The 23,430-nt window shown below is 41.5% G+C and overlaps 1 protein-coding gene across 1 annotated transcript in view; it reads right to left on the bottom strand.

The window, feature by feature from the left end:
• Positions 1-23,430, bottom strand: part of SCGN (secretagogin, EF-hand calcium binding protein) — an 81,443-nt gene that overhangs the window by 52,261 nt on the left and 5,752 nt on the right. The window contains exon 3 of the mRNA XM_075828398.1: positions 479-571. Within this exon, the coding sequence (XP_075684513.1) occupies positions 479-571 (93 nt within the window). The remainder of the gene's footprint in view (positions 1-478; positions 572-23,430) is intronic.

Raw genomic sequence — 23,430 nt, forward strand, 5'->3', positions numbered from 1 at the left:
TCCATTGTTTTCTGTGGTTCACATCTCTATAAATTTTATACATGTGTTTATTTGTATTTTTAATTTGATTCAATAAACTTTCATATTTTTTAACCCAATTCTCGTGTGTCAGACTCCTAGTTATAGGTTTTGTTGTAAAATATTTCAAGGTATCCGGCCAATCTAACGTCACTATAAATATAATGTCACTATGTAGTGGAGGGCAGTGTTTTCCCCTACTGGTCATATGGCATTTCGTCAGTATGGATAACACATCATGACACCTTCTTTCTAAACAAGGAGACAATGGGAACCCAGGAGTATGGTGGTGAGGAAACAAAATAGAATTTTACTGTGTAGGAAAATCCATTTATCATCGATATGAACCATAATGATGGTTTATTTTATGTATGTTCTTGTTTACTCTGAGAATTTAATTCCTTTTTTTCCATCTATAGTAATATAATTTGAAGATTGCAGAGCAGACTTGCATTCTTACCTCTTGTATCTGTAGGCGTCCATCTGAAGTGACGTCATATGCAGACATGAATCGGTCCTTCACCCTCTGGACTTTCTCTGTGGTTATTGCATTCTAGAATTCAACAAACACATTTCCTAATGGATTTACAAGTTTTCAATTTCTGACTCTTATGAAGCTTTCCTTGCTCTTTTTCACTCTTCATTATTAATTATATATTGATATAGAAACATGATATATTGGTAAAGCAGAACATAATTCACATTAAACAAGACATAGATGATGACATGAATTCTGTCACCACATGTTATTTTTTTTAATTTATTTTTTTAATGCTAAAGCATGTTATCCTAAAGACCTTATACGTATTAATGTATGGATGAACGAGTGGCAAAATGACAGATTTTTCTAGTCAAAATGATGGACTCCCTGATGGAAACCGACGGACCCTATTGTAAGTCAATTGGGTTTAACAGACTCTTATGACGGATCTGCCAATGTGTCGTAGTTTCCGTTATAAATAGAAACGATGATACAGGTGTGAACATAGCCTGACTTTCTAATATAGCCTCTGTTCAGTCTCAGTACAGTATAATAAGTTATTTTAAAAACAGTGTGCCCTTTCCAATTCCAGGTGAGAACGAACTTGTTAGATGAGATGCTTGTGAAAAATGGGTCTCCATTTACATCTTTTCACTTAGCGCTGCATTAGGGAAAGTATAATAAGTAGTTAGACCCATATCCATAAGGTTAACAAACATTAGGCTATGTTCACACTACCGTTAGGGTCTGTCCTGTCGGGATTCCATTGCTTTTTGATTGCCAGAATAGCGTAGTCTGCTGTGCTATTCTTTCCTGTAACAAAAGAAAGGGGCACACCTGACAAAAACTATGTGGACCCATTACAAGTCAATGGGATCCTTCTAGATCTGTTAGTATCCATTACACAACAAATCCGTCATAAACATCATGGCTTTAGTAATAATGGAAGCAATGACACTAATGTGAACAGTCGTATATACGAAAACATAGTGAATGCATGTAAAATGTAAAGTTGACACAAATACTATTTTTTAACTCCTTCAGGACACAGCCTGTTTTGGCCTCGTGGACGAAGCCGATTTTTACAAATCTGACATGTGTCAGGTCATGTGGTAAGAACTTGGGAATGCTTTTCCCTATCCAAGCGATTCAGAGATTGTTTTCTCGTAATATATTGTACTTTATGTTAGTGGAAAAATTTGGTTGATAAATTCAGTATTTATTTGTGGAAAAACACCAAAACGTACAGAAAATTAGCAAAAATGTGAATTTTTCTAAATTTAAATGTATGTGCTTAGTAATACCACACAAAAATTACTAATTAGCATTTCCCATATGTCTACTTTATGTTTGCATCATTTTTTGAACATCCTTATATTTATCCAGGACATTACGAGGCTTAGAACTTTAGCAGCAATTTCTCAAGAAAATTTCCAAAACCTATTTTTTTGTGGGCCAGTTCAGTTCTGAAGTGGCTTTAAGAGTCCTATATATTAAAAAAATATATATATAAGTCACCCCATTTTAAAAACTGCACCCTCAAAGTTTTCAAAACAGCATTTAGAAAGTATCTAAAACCTTTAGGTGAAACACCTTTATAAATTTATTGACTGCTGCATTTAAGGGGTTAATCGACGGGGATCACGGCTGTGATCCCACCCTATGTCTTCCCTCAGTACAAAGGCTGCTAGTAGCAGCCAGTACTGAGAGATGCCAGGCTAAGAGGAATGCCTGTGTGCTCGGGCAGGAGCACACGTAGATTAACGGGCTGAAGGCACAAGGACCAGTGCTGCAGCCCGTTAATCTACGTGGGCTGGTTGGGAAGGGGTTAATATAAATACAGTAGTTCAAAAATTATATGCCGATTCATTTCTTAATATATCTTAATAATGTCCGGAACTCCATTTTTTGGATAAAGAGCTCCAAATCTCCTGCATATGCATTGATTTAAAAGATAATATGCTGGTTGCATGCAGCCAAAACCTGAGGGAGCATGGGAGCTTACAGCATAATGTCATACATTAAACTCAAAGATAATTCAGTATGCAGTAAGCTCCTGAGCTCCCCCTAGTGGTGGTTGCAGACAGCAAACATGATATCTTATAAATCCATGTCTGTGCGGGTGGGATTTGGAGCTCTGTATCAGAAAAACTGCTCCCAACAGCTATAAAGATATAGTATGAAATTAATCTGCGAAATTTATACCTAAAAACAACATGATGTTCAGAAGTGGAGATTCACTTTTAGCTGTTTAATGTTATGTTTTTTTTATGCTGTCTCTGGACCCTGAAATAATGAGTGAATAGAATTCATGATCTAGTTTTATTTTTAATAGTTTGTTTTACTTAATTGTAAACAGGATAAACATACTGCATATATACATACATACATACATACATACATACATACATACACCACTGTTCAAAAGTTTGGGGTCACCCAGACAATTTTGTGTTTTCCATGAAAACTCACACTTATATTTATCAAATGAGTTGCAAAATGACTAGAAAATATAGTCAAGACATTGACAAGGTTAGACATAATGATTTTTATTTGAAATAATAATTTTCTCCTTCAAACTTTGCTTTCGTCAAAGAATGCTCCATTTGCAGCAATTACAGCATTGCAGACCTTTGGCATTCTAGCTGTTAATTTGCTGAGGTAATCGGGAGAAAATTCACCCCATGCTTCCAGAAGGCCCTCCCACAAGTTGGATTGGCTTGATGGGCACTTCTTGCGTACCATACGGTCAAGCTGCTCCCACAACAGCTCTATGGGGTTGAGATCTGCTGACTGAGCTGGCCACTCCATTACAGATAGAATACCAGCTGCCTGCTTCTTCCCTAAATAGTTCTTGCATAATTTGGAGGTGTGCTTTGTGTCATTGTCCTGTTGTAGGATGAAATTGGCTCCAATCAAGCGCATCATCACATTACCTCCACCATGCTTGACAGATGGCGTCAGGCACTCTTCCAGCATCTTTTCAGTTGTTCTGCGTCTCACAAATGTTCTTCTGTGTGATCCAAACACCTCAAACTACGATACGTCTGTCCATAAGACTTTTTTCCAATCTTCCTCTGTCCAATGTCTGTGTGCTTTTGCCCATATTAATCTTTTTTTCCTTTTGTTAGCCATTCTCAGATATGGCTTTTTCTTTGCCACTCTGCCCTGAAGGCAAGCATCCCGGAGTCGCCTCTTCACTGTAGACGTTGACACTGGCGTTTTGCGAGTACTATTTAATGAAGCTGCCAGTTGAGGACCTGTGAGGCGTCTATTTCTCAAACTAGAGACTCTAATGTACTTGTCTTGTTGCTCAGTTGTGCAGCGGGGTCTCCCACTTCTCTTTCTACTCTGGTTAGAGCCTGTTTGTGCTGTCCTCTGAAGGGAGTAGTACACACCGTTGTAGGAAATCTTCAGTTTCTTGGCAATTTCTCGCATGGAATAGCCTTCATTTCTAAGAACAAGAATAGACTGTCGAGTTTCACATGAAAGCTCTCTTTTTCTAGCCATTTTGAGAGTTTAATCGAACCCACAAATGTAATGCTCCAGATTCTCAACTAGCTCAAAGGAAGGTCAGTTTTATAGCTCCTCTACACAGCAAAACTGTTTACAGCGGTGCTAACATAATTGCACAAGGGTTTTCAAGTGTTTTCTAATCATCCATTAGACTTCTAACACAGTTAGCAAACACAATGTACCATTAGAACACTGGAGTGATGGTTGCTGGAAATGGGCCTCTATACATCTATGTAGATATTGCATTAAAAACCAGACGTTTGCAGCTCGAATAGTCATTTAGCACATTAACAATGTATAGAGTGTATTTCTGATTAATTTAATGTTATCTTCATTGAAAAAAACTGTGCTTTTCTTTCACAAATAAGGAAATTTCTAAGTGACCCTAAACTTTTGAACGGTAGTGTACGTACGTACGTACGTACGTACGTACGTACGTACGTACGTACGTAAATACACACATACATACATACATACATACATACATACATACATACATTGTACACATATATTGAAAATTTATAAGGAAAAACATAAAAACATAAATGTAATGTAAGACAGTATTGTTATTAAAATACTAGGCCCATGTGACAGACCTCGTTCATTCAGCACAACACAACTGTAGTACAAAATTTGCCAAGATGTGTTCCAATAACCAGATCTATCATCAAAGCAGTTGTCTTGTTGTAATGCATTAATATGACAATAAGAATCAATAAATTTCAGTTGAATGAAGAAGTCCCTTAGATTCAGCCAGGAAACAAAGTATTCAGGTTGAAGCCTCATAGTTATGTCTCCTCATCATTCCCCTAATAAAATGATTATGTTTAGGTCAATCTTTTGTGCAAGTGTTGATCACTGAACATATATTTGCTATATACGCCATCTTTTTGCTATAAAGGCATACAATTTTTTTTTATGCAATGGCAGGTTAATATGGAAAGTGGGATGAAATTCTTCTTCTTTCTTTAGATTATACTAAAATGATATATTATTACATAACTAATTTGCTAAAAACACAAGTGTGCAGTCTATTATGTATTACTTGTTCTTTGATGCCATGCTCCATAGCGCTGTAGAAAGAGGGCACAATTGTTCCTATCCCTTTTAAAAAAATAATACACGCAAGTCTTAGAAAGCCAATTGACTTATGGTTATTAAAACTAGCATTTTACCATTCATAGTCAGTTTCAGGGCTGAATTACGGTCTGTAATGGTCCCTGGGCAACACATGTGTGAGTGGTTCCTCTACAGTTTTTTAGGGAATAGAGTAAAATGAAGAGCAACACTGCTATAATACACCCCAAATATTACCATTCAGTGTCCACATTAACTACCATATAGCGCATACCTAAGACTACCATTCAATGCCCAAATAACTGTGCTGTATAGGGCCAAATAAACTACCTAAATAATACCATAGCTGGCACCACTAAACAAGTGTGCAGCTACCAGAGAGGACAACATATGTGGTGAGGATGCGGTGGTGGAGTCACCTAAATGGCTAAGGCCCAAGAGCAATTATCTCTTTTGCCTCTTTGTGCCCCACAGTAATGGTGCCATCCCTTGTGCTTTCGAGTACTAATACCCACTTTGTGCCACTATTGTGAAAACAACCATTTGTGTCCCTCACAAGGTAATAGTGCTCCCCTAAAGTGATCTTTGAATAGAATGTCCAATTTTATATTGATTAAGTTCTTAATATATCTACATAGCAGTCGGAGCTCCATTTTTCTGATACAGAGCAACAAATACCCTGCTTAGACAGATGTTGCTTTAATGATACAATTCTGACTGTCTGTTGCCACCACTAGAGGTAGCTTATGCAAATAATTGCAATCTCCTTAGTCATAGTTATTGGCAATTTCAATATTTTCTATACAAACTCTTGGGTGGCTCATGCCAGCGCTGCTCATTTATCATGTTATCAGTTATCATGCTACATACATGGTGTGGACGGAACTATTATTTACGCTAAAGTAATTTAAAAGTCTGTGTATGTACCCACATTCATTAAAGAAAAATGTGCTAAAACAGCCAAAAATGCACAAATGATTTGTGGCTTATTTATACCAGTATTAAAACAGTTTAAGGGTCAGTTCACACAGAGTTTTTTTACACGTTTTTTTATGTGGAAACCACGTCGGAAAACGCGCCAAAAAACGGCCGAAAATTCCTCCCATTGACTTCATTGGGAGGCCTAAGGCTACACATATAGCATTGACATCTTGTGACAGAGTATCACGAAATCATAGTTGGTTTTTTTAGCTAGTCTTCTCGCTCCACACATCTCAGGATATTTTGAAATATGAGGAAAGCTTGGAAGGCCACAACTGTATCTGTTGGCCATTATTATGTTTGGGGAAATTATCACTGTGGCACTATTTTTGCACTATTTTTGCAGCAGTTGGACACTGTGAAAGAGGCCGCAGGATAGAAAGTTTGAATACACAGTGAGGATGTGCTGGGAAAGTGAAGAGCAAAATGCATTTCGGCAGCAAACTTTGCACAGACGAGTCGTGGCTGGGAGAAGTCATCATGGCGGCCTGGGTTAGATAGAGAGAAATTGAAAAGTAAGTCCAATCAGAGAAGATGTAACCTGTGAGACACTGGATGCAACTGTACTGTATTCATTGCACTGTAATTACAGCATGATAATTCTCTGCAGAGTTTAGTACAGATATATGATCACTACATGGGCACTGTATGGTGATTATACTTTGCAGACTGCCAGCATAGAACCGGTATGTGACCAATATATGGTCACTGTATGGTGATAATATTGGTTGTGTCGGTCTTTGTGGTATGTAGATATTTTTGGTCATGGTGTGGAGGTATTATTTGGCCCTTCGTATAGTGGTATTATTTGGTAAGGGTATTAATGTATTATGGAGCGGTAAACTATCATATACACATTAGCATACATGATGAGGAAAATTATTCGGAGACAGGGCTGGTGCATCTAAATAATATCCAGGGACAGAGTACTGCTGAGACAGTGTTTGGGGGCGGGACATATGCCTTTGGGCTTGTGCGCTCGTCTGGATTGGTCGGGTGTCTACATTTTTTTTTTGTCTACTAAGGTCCGATAATTAAATGCAATGTAAAGGGAAGGTGTCATGATTTTTTTTTTTTAATTATATTGCTTTTAATAAAATATAAACAAAAATTGTATTTATTAGTGTTGTGACTTTCTACTTTTTACTGTATTCAAACTTTTACTTCTCTATGGGGGCTGCCATTTTTTTTTTCATCTCTGTATGTGTCGATTAACGACACATGCAGAGATGCTATATGGCACATACAACCCCATAGAGAATGCGAACGGGAGCCGTTCCATTCCCAGAAGCATACGCCGTCTGTGTGGAAACGCGCATGCGCCGCTCCCACACAGACCAAAACTAAGCTCGTTCGTAGAGCGAAATCTGGTGCCATTTTTATGTGGACCAGAAGGCCACTGCCGGACAGTAAGATGACGACTTCTGGCCGCGGGTTCTTGAAGGCACAAGAAATAGGAGTGTAGACCAGCGGAGGGATCGGCGGCGGCGGCAAGAGCATGTAATTTATGTTCGTGTATGAGATGTGTGTATTATGTTCGTGTATGTTCGTGTGATACTGTCTGCTGAGCCCTGTATCTAATCCTCCTACACTGTGCATTCCCTCAGAAAATGGCGGCACACAGTGTAGGAGGTTTGAAGACATTTAAACCCCTCCTTCTCCTGGTACTAGCCAGAAGAAGGGAGAGGGGTTTGTGTGAGGACACTAGAGGAGAGTGTGTCCACAACCAAATTTACAGCATAAATCAATGAGGTTGCTTTAACACAGTGACCATGATGCAAATTTGGGAACTGCTCTCTCCAGTGGCCAGCACATCGAAATGTTATAAATTAGAATTTAATTTATAATATTTCCCGACTTGTGAAATATTTTAAAAAAAATTAAAACAATGTGTAATCACTCAAATACTAATTCTTTAACTAAAAAAAAATATAATCATTTCTAGCGACACATTCCCTTTAAGTTTTACATGGAGCTGGTTCATGTTCTTTCTCAAAGGAGTGGGGGGGGGGGATTCAAATGTTTGCTATGGGGCCCAGCCCTTTCTAGTACGCCCCAATATAATCATATAGTATAGGTATAAAGCAAATACATCTTCAAGGTCAAAGATCCTAGCTCACAGATGCCAAAACTGTGAACAATCCCCTGGTTACATTTCTAAAGCCTAAAGATAGCTCTGTCCTTCAGCAACAATTAGACTATGGCTATTCCTTTCTACAGGAGATAAATAACTGCTGGAATCTGATTGGTTGCTATGGGCAATATTTCCATTTTTCTATGCATTAGAATACATCCAAAGTGCTACATCACTGAAGCATTGCAGTGAGCTCTAATTACCTGGATTTCTTGTTTGACAAAAGGTCTCAATCGGCGTGAAAATTGTGTTGTGTGAACAAGTCCTTAGAGTGTCAAACAGCGTGAAAGTCAAGAGCATAATTCCTACACTTCTTCACAGCTTTATAACTGTTCAGCGCTATAGCAATAGCATCCCACCACTATCTGAAAGTGAAAGGATCCATGGAAAAAGACAGTATGGATGTCATGTCCACATAGAGATAATACAGAGTCAATTTACTTCTATGTGAGATGTGGTTCATACACATAATTTCATTCTCTTTACTTTTATGTTACTATATTATACAAATATGTTATATCATGAATATTTATCTACATTTCACTATGTTCCCAAATAACGTATCCCGCTTATGATAGAATGATGCCCTAGTAAGGTATAATTTGTAATAAATATTATACATAGGTTAATATTTGCTGACATGTAATGCATGTTCGTACTCAGCATCTAACAATGCACAATATTCACACTGAGAAACATGGCTTGGGTGCAGGGCCGGCGTTAGGGGGGGCAAACTGGGAAATTGCCCAGGGCCCCCATCCACTTAGGGGCCCCTGCCTGCTTCTGCTATGGCCCATAACATTTATGGGCCGGGCAGCTTGGCCCCCCTCATGCAGCCTATAAGGCACTGGGAATAATCCCTGTGCAGGCCAGGCTGATGACGTCGCTGCATCACGCCGGTCTGCGAATGCGTCCAGCCTGGAGGCTTTGCATCGCTCCGTCCGGCGCAGGAACGGGACAAGGTAAGTAAAAAAAAATTGGGGGGGCTGTGTGGCGATATACAGGGGGAAGCGCGGTGTGACACTATATACAAGGGGGAGGAGCACAGTGTGACACTATATACAAGGGGGAGCGCTGTGTGATACTATATACAAGGTGGGATAGCGCTGTCCGACACTATAAACAAGGGGGAAGGAGCACTGTGTGACTATATACAAGGGGGAGCGCTGTTTGACACTATATACAAGGGGGAACGCGCTGTGTGACACTATATGCAAGGGGGCGCTGTGTGACACTATATATAAGGGAAAGCGCTTTGTAACACTATATACAAGGGGGGGTGCTGTGTGACACTATATACAAGGGGGAAGCGCTGTGTGACACTATATACAAGGGGGAGGAGCGCTGTGTAACACTATATACAAGGGGGAGAGTGCTGTGACACTATATACAAGGGGGGAAGCACTGTGTAACACTATATACAAGGTGGGGGAGGAGCACTGTGTGACACTGTATACAAGGGGGAAGCACTGTGTGACACTATATACAAGGGGGAGCACTTTGTGACACTATATACAAGGAAAGGAGCACTGTGTGACACTATATACAAGAGGGAGCGCTGTGTGACACTATATACAAGGGTGGAGGTGCGCTGTGTGACACTGCATACAAGGGGGAGCACTGTGTGGCACATATTCAAGGGTGGAGTGCTTTGTGACACTATATACAAGGGGGAGAGCACTGTGTGACAATATATACAAGGGGAGAGCACTGTGTGACACTATATAAAAGGGTGCATCGCTTTGTGACACTATATACAAGGGGGAGCGCTGCCTGTCACTATATGCAATGAGGGTGCGCTGCGTGACACTATATACAAGGGGGGAGCGCTGTGTGACACTATATACAAGGTTGGGAGGCGCTGTGCGACACTATAAACAAAGGAGAAGGAGCACTGCGTGACTATAGAAAAGGGGAAGCGCTGTTTGACACTATATACAAGGGGGAAAGTGCTGTGGGACACTATATGCAAGGGGGAGCGCTGTGTGACACTATATACAAGGGAAAGCGCTTTGTAACACTATATACAAGGGGGCACTGTGTGACACTATATACAAGGGGGGAAGCGCTGTGTGACAATTTATACAAGGGGGTGTGGAGCGCTGTGTGACACTATATACAAGGGGGAGAGTGCTGTGTGACACTATATACAATGGGGGGAAGCTCTGTGTGACACTATACAAGGTGGGGAAGGAGCGCTGTGTGACACTGTATACAAGGGGGGAAGCGCTGTGTGACACTATATGCAAGGGGGGAGCGCTTTGTGACACTATATACAAGGAAGGAGCACTGTGTGACTCTATATACAAGGGGGAGCGCTGTGTGACACTATATACAAGGGGAAGGAGCACGGTGTGGCAATATATACAAGGGGGAGCGCTGCGTGACACATATACAAGGAGTACTAAAGCAGAGAGAGACCCTGCTAGCTGATGGGCATTATATTACCACAAAATTTTAAATATATTTGCTGTTAAAGCAAACAAAAGCCCTATTTTACGGCTAGCTGCATTAGTGTAAGCTAAAATATAACTTTTATTAATTATTCCTAAAAGGGCAATGCAAAGAAGGAACACACACTAAAAAAAAATCGCCAATGTTAACATACAATGAGAGAGCTGATTGACACGTTGCTATGAAGCAGTCGCTTCGTGCAAACTAAGTGTCAGAGTGAAGACAGCGCCTGCAGGTACGCTGTATTGAAATAGTTAGACAGTAAATATAGCTGACTGCCAGTTAAACGTTGAATTAAAAGTTAGAAAGAAGCCCACCCCCCCCCAACATGTTCTGCTACGAACGCAGCGTCCTCAGGGGTTCAAATGGGGCAACTGACAGCGTGCTGCCGGCCAGCCCCTCTTATAACCTCGGGATGCCATGACAGTGGGCGTTGAAGACCAGAGGGCCAATAGAGAAAGAGGTAATTAGACGAGCCTCCATAGTCTCTGACGGAAAGGACAATCAGCCAATCGACAGGACTCAAGTTATCTACCTATCAAGAGCCATGAGTGACTGCATCGATATCGCCGGAAAAGAGAAGAAGTGTCAGAAGGTAACTATTGCGCATGTGATGATACTTAGAATAAAAAACATGAAACAGAATGCGGGCATCTGGAAGAGACTATGGAGGCTCGTCTAATTACCTCTTTCTCTATTGGCCCTCTGGTCTTTAACGCCCACTGTCATGGCATCCCGAGGTTATAAGAGGGGCTGACCGGCAGCATGCTGTCAGTTGCCCCATTTGAACCCCTGAGGACTCTGCGTTCGTAGCGAAACATGTCGGGGGGCTTTTTGCTAACTTTTAATTCAACGTTTAACTGGCAGTCAGCTATATTTACTGTCTAACTATTTCAATACAGCATACCTGCAGACGCTGTCTTCACTCTGACACTTAGTTCGCACTAAGCGACTGCTTCATAGCAACGTGTCAATCAGCTCTCTCATTGTCAGTTAACATTTGCGAAATTTTAAAGTGTGTGTTCCTTCTTTGCATTGCCCTTTTAGGAATAATTAATAAAAGTTATATTTTAGCTTACACTAATGCAGCAAGCCGTAAAATAGGGCTTTTGTTTGCTTTAACAGCAAATATGTTTAACATATACAAGGAGGGAGCGCTTTGTGATACTATATAAAAGGGGAGAGCGCTGTGTTACACTATATACAAGGGGAGAGCGCTCTGTGACACTATATCCAAGTACGGGGAGGAGCGCTGTGTGACACTATATACAAGGGGGCATCACTTTGTGACACTATATACAAGGGGGAGCGCTGCGTGACACTATCTGCAAGGGGAGGAGCTCTGTGTGACACTATATACAAGGTGGGGGAGGAGAACTGTGTGAGACTATATACAAGAGGGAGTGCTGTGCGGCATTATATAGAAGGGGGAGCACTTTGTGACACTATAAAAGGGGGCAGCGCTGTGTGGCACTGTATACAAGTGGAGAGGAGGGCTGTGTAGCACTATATACAAGGGCGGGGGAGGAGCACTGTGTGACACTATATACAAGTGGGGCAGCGCTTTGTTACACTATATACAAGGAGGGGGAGCGCTCCTTGACACTATATACAAGGGGGAGCACTTTGTGGCACTATATACAAGGGAAGGAGCACTGAGTGACACTATATACAAGGGGGAGCACTGTGTGACACTATATACAAGGGGGAGGAGCGCTGAATGACACTATATAGAAAGAGAGAGCGCTGTGTGGCACATATACAAGGGGGGAGCACTTTGTGACACTATATAAAAGGGGGGAGCTCTGTGTGACTATATACAAGTGGGGGAGCGCTGTGTGACACTATATACAATGGGGAGAGCGCTACGTGACACTATATACAAGGACGGGGAGGAACGCTGTGTAAAACTATATACAAGGGGGGCATCGCATTGTGACACTATATACAAGGGGTAGCGCTGTGTGACACCTTATGCAAGGGAGAGGAGCGCTGTGAGACACTATATACAATGGGGAGAGCGCTGTTTGACACTACATACAAGGTGGGGGAGGAGAGCTGTGTGACTCTATATAAAATGGGGGAGCGCTGTGTGGCACTATATAGAAGGGGGAGCGCTTTGTGACACTATAAAATGAGGAAGCGCTGTGTGACACAATATACAATACAAGGGGGAGAAGCGCTGTTTGGTACTATATACAAGGGGGGCGCTGTGTGACACTATATACAAGGGTGGGGGAGGAGCGCTGTGTGACACTATATACAAGGGGGACAGCGCTTTGTGACACTATATACAAGGTGGGGGGAGTGCTCCTTGACACTATATACAAGGGAGAGTAGCGCTGTGTGGCACTTTATACAAGGGGGAGGCACGCTGTGTGACACTATATACAAGGGGGAGAGCTGTGTGACACTATATACAAGGGGGAGCGCTTTGTGACACTATATACAAGGGGGAGGGGCTCTGTGTGACACTATATACAAGGGGAGAGCTCTGTGTGGCACTATATACAAGGGGGAGGAGCACTGTGTGACACCATATACAAGGGGGAGCACTGTGTGATACTATATAAAAGGGAGGGAGGAGCGCTGTGTGACACTATATACAAGGGGGAGCACTGTGTGACACTATATACAAGGTGGGGGGAGTGCTCCTTGACACTATATACAAGGGGGAGGCACGCTGTGTGACACTATATACAAGGGGAGCGCCTTGTGACACTATATACAAGGGGGGAGCACTTTGTGACACTATATACAAGGGGGAGGAGCTCTGTGTGACACTATATACAAGGGGGGAGCTCTGTGTGGCACTATATACAAGGGGGAGGAGCGCTGTGTGACACCATATACAAGGGGGGAGCACTGTGTGATACTATATAAAAGAGAGGGAGGAGCGCTGTGTGACACTATATACACAAGGGGGAGCACTGTGTGACACTATATACAAGGGGGAGCACTGTGTGATACTATATACAATGAGGGCAGCGCTGTGTGACACTATATACAAGGGGGAGCGCTGTGTGGCACTATATACAAAGGGGGTTTTGTGTGCCACTATATACAAGGAAGGGGATCTGTGTGGAACTATATACAAGGGAGGGGGGCTGTGTGGCATTATATATATATACACAAGGGAAGGGGCTGTGTGTCACTATATACAAGAGAGCGGGGCTGTGTGGCACTATATAGAAGAGGAGCTGTGTGACACTATCCACTAAGGGGGGGTTGTGTGGCACTATATATGAGGGGGAGGACTGTGGTGAAATCTACAAGGGGGTTGTGTATGGCGCTCTATCTACAGGAGTCACAAAATGGGGCATTATTACTGTGGGGGCACAAAGGGGGCATGGTTACTGATGGGGCACTTTCATTGTGTCGAGCACTGAGGGATCATTATCACCATCTGGGGCACTGTGGATTACGAGTTTGTTTAGATGATGGGGTATAGGCGGGGAGGATGCTTGAAAAGTGAGAAACCAACATGTCTGTGTGCCAAATTCTGCAGAGATGAGTCTTGGCTGGAATAAGTCGTCACAGTGGTCTGGGTCGGATGGAGAAAAAAGGGAAAGTGAACGACTCTAATCAGAGAAAACATGTGTAATCACTTATATAGTCTGCAGAGCTCCTGTGTATAACTGGCATCTACCACTATATGGTCGCTATATGGTGGTAATATTGGTCTTTGTAAAGTGTTTTTTCTTCAGTAACAGTATGGGGGTATTATTCAGTCACTATGTGGTTATGGTGTGGCGGTATTATTCAGTAACAGTACTGGGGTATTATTCAGTAACAGTATGGGGGTATTATTCCATCACTATCTGGTTATGCTGTAGCAGTATTATTCAGTAACAGTATGGGGGTATTATTCAATCACCATGTGGTTATGGTGCGGAGGTATTATCCAGTATGAGTATGGGGGTATTATTTCATCAGGTATAGTGACATGATTTAATAACTGTATATGTATATAGATCAAAAAATTCTGTGAGAGGGAGGACATATGCTTTCGGGCTTATAACACTCGTGGACGCGCTAGAAATCAGTGATGCAGTTGTTTGCACACACCGCCTTCTGAATTGACTGCATTAGTGATGCAGTAAGGGTGTGTACACATCTGCATCAGGCTTCCGTTCATGGGTTCGGTCAGACCTTTCCGTCAGGGGTACCCATGAACTCAAACCAAACAGAAACCATAGCTTTACGTTTGCATTACCATTGATTTCAATTGACTGCGCTATTGATTGTGTCCAAAAAGCGGAAACCTTACATAATGGAGACAAACAGAAACCATTTGCAACGGAAACATTAACACTGAAATCAATGGTAATGCAAATGGAAAACTATGGTTTCCGTTTGGTATGCGTTCATGTGTTCTCCTGACGGAAAGGTCTGACAGAATCCATGAACGGAAGCCCGACACAGATGTGAACAGGCCCTAATTCAGCATTTGGGGCACCACATTTAACTTTGCCCAGGGCCACACTTTGTCTAAAACCGACCCTGCTTGGGTGTATGACTCATTATCTTAAGCTATCACAACTAGACACAACGATATCTAGTCTTTCTAAAGCTGAAACTCCTGTAACATTGCAAAACAGTGGAAAGCGAAAAAGTATCACAATACTTGCCTGTTGTAAACAAAATGATTCACTTTTCTTTAAACCCATTGCAGACCGCCCACTGTCTCTTGACAGCGGGCAGTGCAGGTCCGAAGTCTGCAGCAAAAGTTTTTGGCTTTGCTGTAAAAAAGACTTATGAGCGCTCCAGTGAGCACAGCAGCCTGTGTTGCAGTGAAACAGTATAATGCATTAGCACACAAGAGTAAGCTACTACAGTCTAAATATGAAATTAAGTTGTCAAAATGTTATCTCTTCATGGGATTAATAAATAAATAATAATAATAATAATAAATAAATATCCCCAAAAATTTTTTTTTATTATTAGCATAACGTTTATTTTACTGTCCATAAATTACATTAAAAAAAACAAACTACAAATATTAGGTATGTACATGATCGTAATAACCTGGAGAATTAATTTAACAGGTTATTTAGAATGAAACATGAGCGGTATTTTAAAAAATAGACAATGCCGAAAACCGCTTTTTCTATATTCGCGCTGCAAAAATAAAAAACATAATATACACAGCAATTTATTTGTACCCCCCAAACTGCGCAATAAAACAATACAATTTCTCCCACATAAAACAAGGGCGTATACAGCCACCTCAATGTATAAAAAAAAGTTATGGCTGCTGAAAGGCAGAGAGGAAAAAAACAAAAAAATGTAGCCTGTCATTAATGCCTTTTCGGGCCTGGTCATTAAGGGGTTAAGTGTTCAGTAAGCATATAGACATATATGTAAATACTCATATGAACAGCTACGGTATATGATTTTAAAATATATACTTATTTATTATATAATCCCTTTATGACATATGTTTCTTGCTTTACTGCTTTAGAACTTGTACAGCATTGCAATAATAGGTAAACAAAAACTAACAGCTCCTGCAGGTCAAAGTAGTTTGGCTAGTAGTTTTTACCACCCATCTCTCTCATTGGCATGCATACTCAGCTTGGACAAACGTGTGTATGGAGGGATAAGGGTATGTTCACACGCAGTGTTTTCAGACGAACATACCCTAAGGGGTGAGCATAAAAAAAAACATCATGGCCAATCCAGTTTCATCCTGAGAAGTGATCTGCCCATATTCTTTAGATTATCATTAGACTTGGAACAGCCATACACTGAACTATACACATTTGCATTTACAAAATGGACTTGTGAAAAGATATTGTTAAGCGATTTTAATATGAATGTAATTTAATAGTACTATGTTCTCGAAGTGTTTTACTGTACTCACTGAGATCTGATAAAGTCAATGTTAAAACTTATGATAAAATATCAACTAACCACTTGCTGAGGTTAAAGAGGCTCTGTCACCAGATTTTGCAACCCCTATCTCCTATTGCAGCAGATCGGCGCTGCAATGGAGATAAGAGTAACGTTTTTTGTTTTTTTTAAAAACAAGCATTTTTGGCCAAGTTATGGCCATTTTTATATTTATGTAAATGAGGCTTTCTAAAGTACAACTGGGCGTGTTTACAGTTAAGGTACAACTGGGCGTGTATTGTGTTCGTTACATCTGGGCGTTTTTACTTCTTTTACTATCTGGGAGTTATAAAAACTTTATTTAACTATATTTAACTTTTCTTACCAGTCCCCCTAGGGGACTTGAGCCATCAATCATTGGATCGCTTGCAGGGCTTCATAGGAATACAAAGATGACAGCCCTAGGGGCCCTCATCAGGCCCCCAGGCTGCCATGCCAACCACCGGCACCTAGTGATTCACACCACGGGAATTTGATGCAACGTCACCAGGAGACGCCCCCTATTTATAACGGCTTAGTGCCGCTGTCGCTTTTGATGCCGCTTGTTAAACTGAAGTGTTGGCTATTACACACAGCCGACACATTGGTTCTATGGAGCAGGCTCAGCCCTTGAGTCCACTCCATACTCCCCCACCGGACCTCCGACATGTATATATATGGCGGATGTCGGGAAGGTTTAAAAGATTTTCTCCTATAGTCAACCCCTTAGTGAACCCCTGTTTGGACATATTCATCTCATGGAGGGGGATGCCTTGCCTGGGATCCCTTCTAATTGCTAGAGCCATGTCCAGCATGGAGCTTCTTTGGATTAAAACGTGCGTCCTGCAACGCATCATTTTCCTCGTTACTCTCTGATAACAGCTGATCACATTTGATCCAGGCAATGCGGCCTCCCACACCAGCTTGTCTCAGATAAACTTGCGGAAAATAAAAGTGGTTATCCAATGTGGACAGACCCTTTAAATTGAAATATTGCTTGGAGAGTGAAAACACATTTATTTAAAAGAGTATTCCAATCAAAATGTTCTAAAGTGGGGGCAGGAGGCTGAGCACAGTATAAGGGCTTGTCCACATGTAGTGGAACTGCTGCATATTTTGCAGAGGGAAATACGCAGCAGAATACAGTAGCAGCAAAGTGGATGAGATTTAACAAATGTCATGCACACGCTGCATAAAATTTCCTTGCAGAAATTCACCTGCAGTGCGTATTTTTCACACCGCATCACGTCAGTTCCTGCTGCGGAAAGTGAACTGAATTGATGCATTTTTCAGAGAAGATGTCACCATCTCTCAGCATTGTGAAAAACACAGCAAATTCCGCACCATTTTCTGCAGTAAAAACCACAGGAAATTGTGCGGATTTTCCACAGCAAAATTTCTGCGGAATTGCGTATGTGTGGACAAGCCCTAATCCTTCCTCATAGTGTCCTCAGCAGTTTCTGAACAGCTTTCCACGGAAAGCCGAGCGGTTGATGTACGGGCTCATAGACCGTGCACCGCTCCGAGATAAGCCGATCAGAAATGAAGCGGCACAGGGCTCACCCAAGCACTTCTGCTGCTTCGTTTTAGTGATCAGTGGGGATCTCAGAGCTAATCACTATGACATCTCAGAAGTTTTTTTTTAAATTTAGTTACCGAAAGAGGTCTTATAATTTGTATTAGGAGAAATTTTAGTTCATTGACGTCTAGTTTCTATTGCAGCACAGGGGAGAAGAAAGAAGACAGAAGACTGCTGTAGGTGAGTATAAGTTTTTTTATTTTTCATATTGCTAATTTTTGTATTGCAGGTTCCACTGGTCCGCTTAAACTACGTCGAAGATTCGTTGGACTACTTCGATGATTTATGCTTTATTTTTTCAAATTTTTTTTAATAAATTGCTCAAAGTGGGTTGTGTGGGGGAGTTTTTATTTCAATAAAAAAATCTTATGTCTCTGTGTTTTTTTAATACTTTATTACCACCTTAGTAATGGCAGTTGTCTGTTTGATGACATCCATTACTAAAGCAGGGCCTAGTATTAGCCAGTAAAAAGGCTAAGGCCGGATTCACACGCTGCGTGTGTCATGATCATTTGGTGCGTGGCTGCGTGCTTTTCGCTCAGCCGCCATCATTATGACACTCCGTTTGTATGTTTGTAAACAGAAAAGCACGTGGTGCTTTTCTGTTTTCATTCATACTTTTTACTGCTGTTGCGCGAATCACGCGCGTCCCATGTAAGTGCTTCCTTGTGGTGCGCATGATTTTCACACACCCATTACCTTCAATGGGTGCGTGATACGCGAAATCCGCATAAATATAGGACATGTCGTGAATTTTAAGCAGCGGACTCACGCTGCGTAAAAATCACGGACTGTCTGCACGGCCCCATAGACTAACATAGGTCCGTGCGAGGCACATGAATATCACGCGCGTTGCACGGCCGTGTATCACGTTCATCTGAATAAGCCCTAACAGTAACCTCCCATTATTACCCCGGTACCCACCACCATCAGGGGTATCAGGGAGAGCTGGGTACGATTCAGTACCTGACCATCTGAAGTCATAGTCGGGTACTGGGGTGGCTGCAAGCTGGTATTATGAGGCTGGGAAGTGACAAAAAACACGGGTTTTACCACCCTGGTAATGTTAGGCTGTGGCTGCTTTAGTGTATCTGGCTAGTTATGAAAAATTGAGGGGACTCCAAATCATGTAATTTTTTTTACAAATAAATAAATAATTGAAAAAAACTATGTGGAGATCCCCTTAATTTTCACAACCAAACAGATACAATAAAGCAGCCACAGCCTAGAATTACCAGGGTGGAAAGGGCCACTGTTATTGTCACTTGCCAGCTTGATAATACCAGCCTGCAGACGCCCGGTGCCCGATCTTCACTTCAGATGGTTGGGTACTGGATCGTACCTGGCTCTTCCCGATAGCCCTGGTGGTGGTGGTTACCGGGGTAATAATGGGGGTTAGTGCTAGACTTTTTACTGGCTAATACTAAGGTCCAGCTCCAGCGTTAATAAAGTATTAAAAAAACACAGAGACATAAGAAATATTTTTTATTTAAATAAAAACACCCTCATGCAACTCTCCTTCATCATTTTATTAAAAAAAAAAAAGTAGATCTCGAATCTACGACTTGGTACAAACGGTCCAGCGGAACATTCAAAAAAATGTTACCAGTTTAAATGTTTTTGTTTTATTACATAGTTTTAATTTATTTGTTTCAATTTACAAGTGTGAATAATCCAATAGAGGTTGGCTACTTGGATTTTTCATGATTTTTTTTTGTGGATGGTTGGGGGGGTGCCATTTCAATTTTTGCCTCGGGCAGCAGAAAAGCTTGAATTGGCCCTGGGTGCTCTAAGCCAAGGGAGGGGAAGAAGCTAAAGCTCTCTGACTGGGGACACCTGTGTGAGACCTGAGTGAAGTAGTTTATCTGTGTCTGGGGCAGATCTCAGCTGATCTGTCTACAAGGAACCAATGAATGCAATACTGGGTAGGCTGACTGGCACTGGACACACAACAATGACTAACCAGAGTGGCCCTGGTAGAGTGAGGATCACTGTCTGGAGGAGCTAGGGCCAGTTCACACAGAGTTTTTTGGCGCTGATTTTGATGCGGAAGCCGTGTCGGAAACCTTGTCAAAAAGCGGATTAAAAAAAGTGTCATGTTCTTTCTTGCCACGGTTCCGCCTCTGACCTCCCATTGAAATCAATGGGAGACAGAGAAAGCATGTTTCGCTGCGTTTTTTGCCCACGGTGATCAATAGCCCCAGTCGAAAAACGCAGCGAAAAACGCGGCAAGAAAGTGCAGGCAGCTCAGAATCCACCTCAAAATTCCTGAAGGAATTTTGAATCAGATTTTTTCTGCCTACAAATTCCTCCGTATGAACAGGGCCTTAAAGCTCAGACAAGCAGGATTTATTTTCTGTTCTGCCATTGATTTCTGTGATGGAATAGTCTATCATCTATTTGTCAAACTAATAAAATGACTAATAATGAAGTGTTTATGTAGCTCATGTACTATTATTACTTGTAGAATTCTAGTTCAACAGTAATTCTTGTGGCATTAAACAGAGATAAAAAGAATCACTGTAATATTTTTTTGGTTTAGCACCAGAGATGACAGGTTAGATCGAACAGTCATTCATTGTTTTTTTTCAAGCAAGTTGTTTTGTTCTTTTCCTTTTCATCTTCTCTTTACAGGTTGAAATGTGGTCATGTAAATTGCAGACACGTTTGACCAGGATTTGACCACTTGAATGTATTAAATATTAATTGCCCAATCAGTAATGATGTTGTGGTGTGTGTTTGTACTGGTACAGAACAAGCTGTACATTATTAGATCTTTGGAGGTTAACAGCAGTAATAAGTAAATGCCTAGGACTCAGATCATGAATATGCAGGAGAGATTAAAGTAAAAAATCAAACTGTGAGACATGACTTAGCAAACACAATGATGTGAGGCTTATATCAAATGTTTGCCAGAAAATGTCATCCATACTTGTGTATGGAACATGAATAACCTCACTGTATATTTTATGTTCAAGCTCTAATAATACACCCTATAAACCATATGTTGGAATTACTGTATATAACTTAAGCTAATACACAGGCTATATCTTAGATTGTAAGCTCTTGTGGGCAGGGTCCTTTTGTGTTTTTATTTGTTCACTTGTTATTTTACTTATTTGTTGCCTCCCCAATTATAAAAAGCTGCAAATATGTTGTTTTGAAGAGGTCATGTGGTGCCAAAACAAAAGAAACACCCCAAAAAAGACCCGATTTTAAAAACTACACCCCACAAGGAATTTAAAATTATATTTTAGGCACCATGTAAGGTTTGAAGAGGTTTTGTGGTGTCAAAACAAAGAAAACACGCCGAAAAAGGCCCCATTTTGGAGACTACACCCCACAAGGAATTCATGTAGGGGTGTACTGAGCATTTTGACTCCACAGATGTTCCATAGATTTTATTAGAATTTAGACATGAAAATGAAAAAAACTATTTCCCCAAGGAATAAAGGAAAAAAGCCCCCCAACATTTGTAAACCATCTTCTCCAGACAACGTAAATACCCCATGTGTGGTATTAAACTGCTGTTTGGGCAAACAGCAAGGCTCAGAAGAGAAGGACCGCCATTTGACTTTTGGAGCACAAATATTGCTGGATTGGTTTCTCTGCACCATGTCGCTTTTGCAAAGCCCCTACAGTACCAGCAGAGTGGAAACTCCCCAGAAGTGACTCCATTTGGGAAACTATACCCCTAGAGGAATTCATCTAGGGGTGTAGTGAACATTTTGACCCCACAGGTGTATCATAGATTTTATTAAAATCAGGCAGTGAAAATAAAAAATATTTTTTTCCCAATATGATGTAGCTTTAGTACAAAATTTTTCATTTTCTCATCAAATAAAAGGAGAAAAAAAAACAAGCATTTGTAAACAAATTTCTCCCGACTATGGCAATACCCCTATGTGGTCATAAACTGTTGTTTGGGCACACGGCAAGGATCAGAAGGGAAGGAGCGCCATTTGGCTTTTGGAGAGCAGATTTTGCTGGATTGGTTTCTGGGCACCATGTCATATTTGCAAGTCCCTGAGGGGCCAAAACAGTGGAAACCCCCAGAAGTGACCTTATTTTAAAAACTACACCCTTCAAGGTATTAATCTAGGGGTGTAGTGAGCATGTTAACCCCACAGGTGTTTTCCTGAAATTAGTGTGCACTCAATGTTGCAGGGTGAAAAAGGCAATTTTCCCATTAAGATGCCTTTTCAGTGTCCAATATGTTTTGCCCAGCTTGTGCCACCATGAAAAGACAGCTCTTTAATTATTATGCTGTGTTTCCCAGTTTTAGAAACATGTGGCCCTAATCTTTTGCTTGGACTATCGACCAGGCTCAGGACAAAAAGAATACGATGCGAAATTGAGGCCTAATTTGGCAATTTACATAGTATTGATTCATAATTGCAGAGGCTCTAATGTGAAATAATAAAAGAAACCACTGAGAAGTGACCCGATTTTGGAAACTACACCCCTCAAGGCATTTATTCAGGGGTGTAGTGAGCATTTTAACCCCACAGGTCTTTTCCATAAATTAATTTTGCTGCTGATGGTGCAAAGTAAAAATTGAAATTTTCCATAGATATGCCATTTCAGTGGCAAATATGTTGTGCCCAGATTGTGCGACTGGAGACACATACCCCAAAAATTGTTAAAAAGGTTCTCTCGGGCATGGCAATCAAATATATGAGGAAGTAAACTGCTGTTTGGGCACAATGTAGGTGTAGTGATGGGGGTAGGGAAACGGACAAGGGAGCCCTAATCTACCCGCCACTCTGTCCCTGCCTACTTGCAACGACCCGCCCTAGGCGACGGGGTACATCTGGGCGGCGGTCCCTACGCTCAGTAAGTGCATGAGACAAACAGACAAGGGTACACAAAGCTAAGGGAAATGGGGCAGTTGCCCACGGAAACACCATGAGCAACAAGAGTGGTGAACGAGCCGAGTCAAACCAGGAGTGCACGAGGTACCAAACGCAGAGCAGGAGAGTAGTCAGTAAGCCAGGGTCAATATGGAGCAGGATCAAATAGTTAGAAGCTGTAGCTGGGCCAGGAAACCACACGAGAAGAATCACAAGCAAAGGAGGAACAGGAAAGGCAGGTATAAATAGACAGAGGGCGGGAGCTAGCTCCGTCTGGCCAGGCTGCGATAGGCTCTCCCACTCCTAAGCCTGCCATCCTGAGTGGTGGAAGATGGAGTCAGTCTCAGAGACATAGACTCAGGTGCAGACTGATTACCTATGGGCGTATACACAGAAGCTGTGCCTGGCAGATCCTTAACAGTAGGGCTCAGAAGGGAGGGAGTACATTTGTCTTTTGGAGCTT

Source organism: Rhinoderma darwinii, chromosome 5 (genome assembly GCF_050947455.1).
Source record: "Rhinoderma darwinii isolate aRhiDar2 chromosome 5, aRhiDar2.hap1, whole genome shotgun sequence".
Classification (NCBI taxonomy): domain Eukaryota; kingdom Metazoa; phylum Chordata; class Amphibia; order Anura; family Rhinodermatidae; genus Rhinoderma; species Rhinoderma darwinii.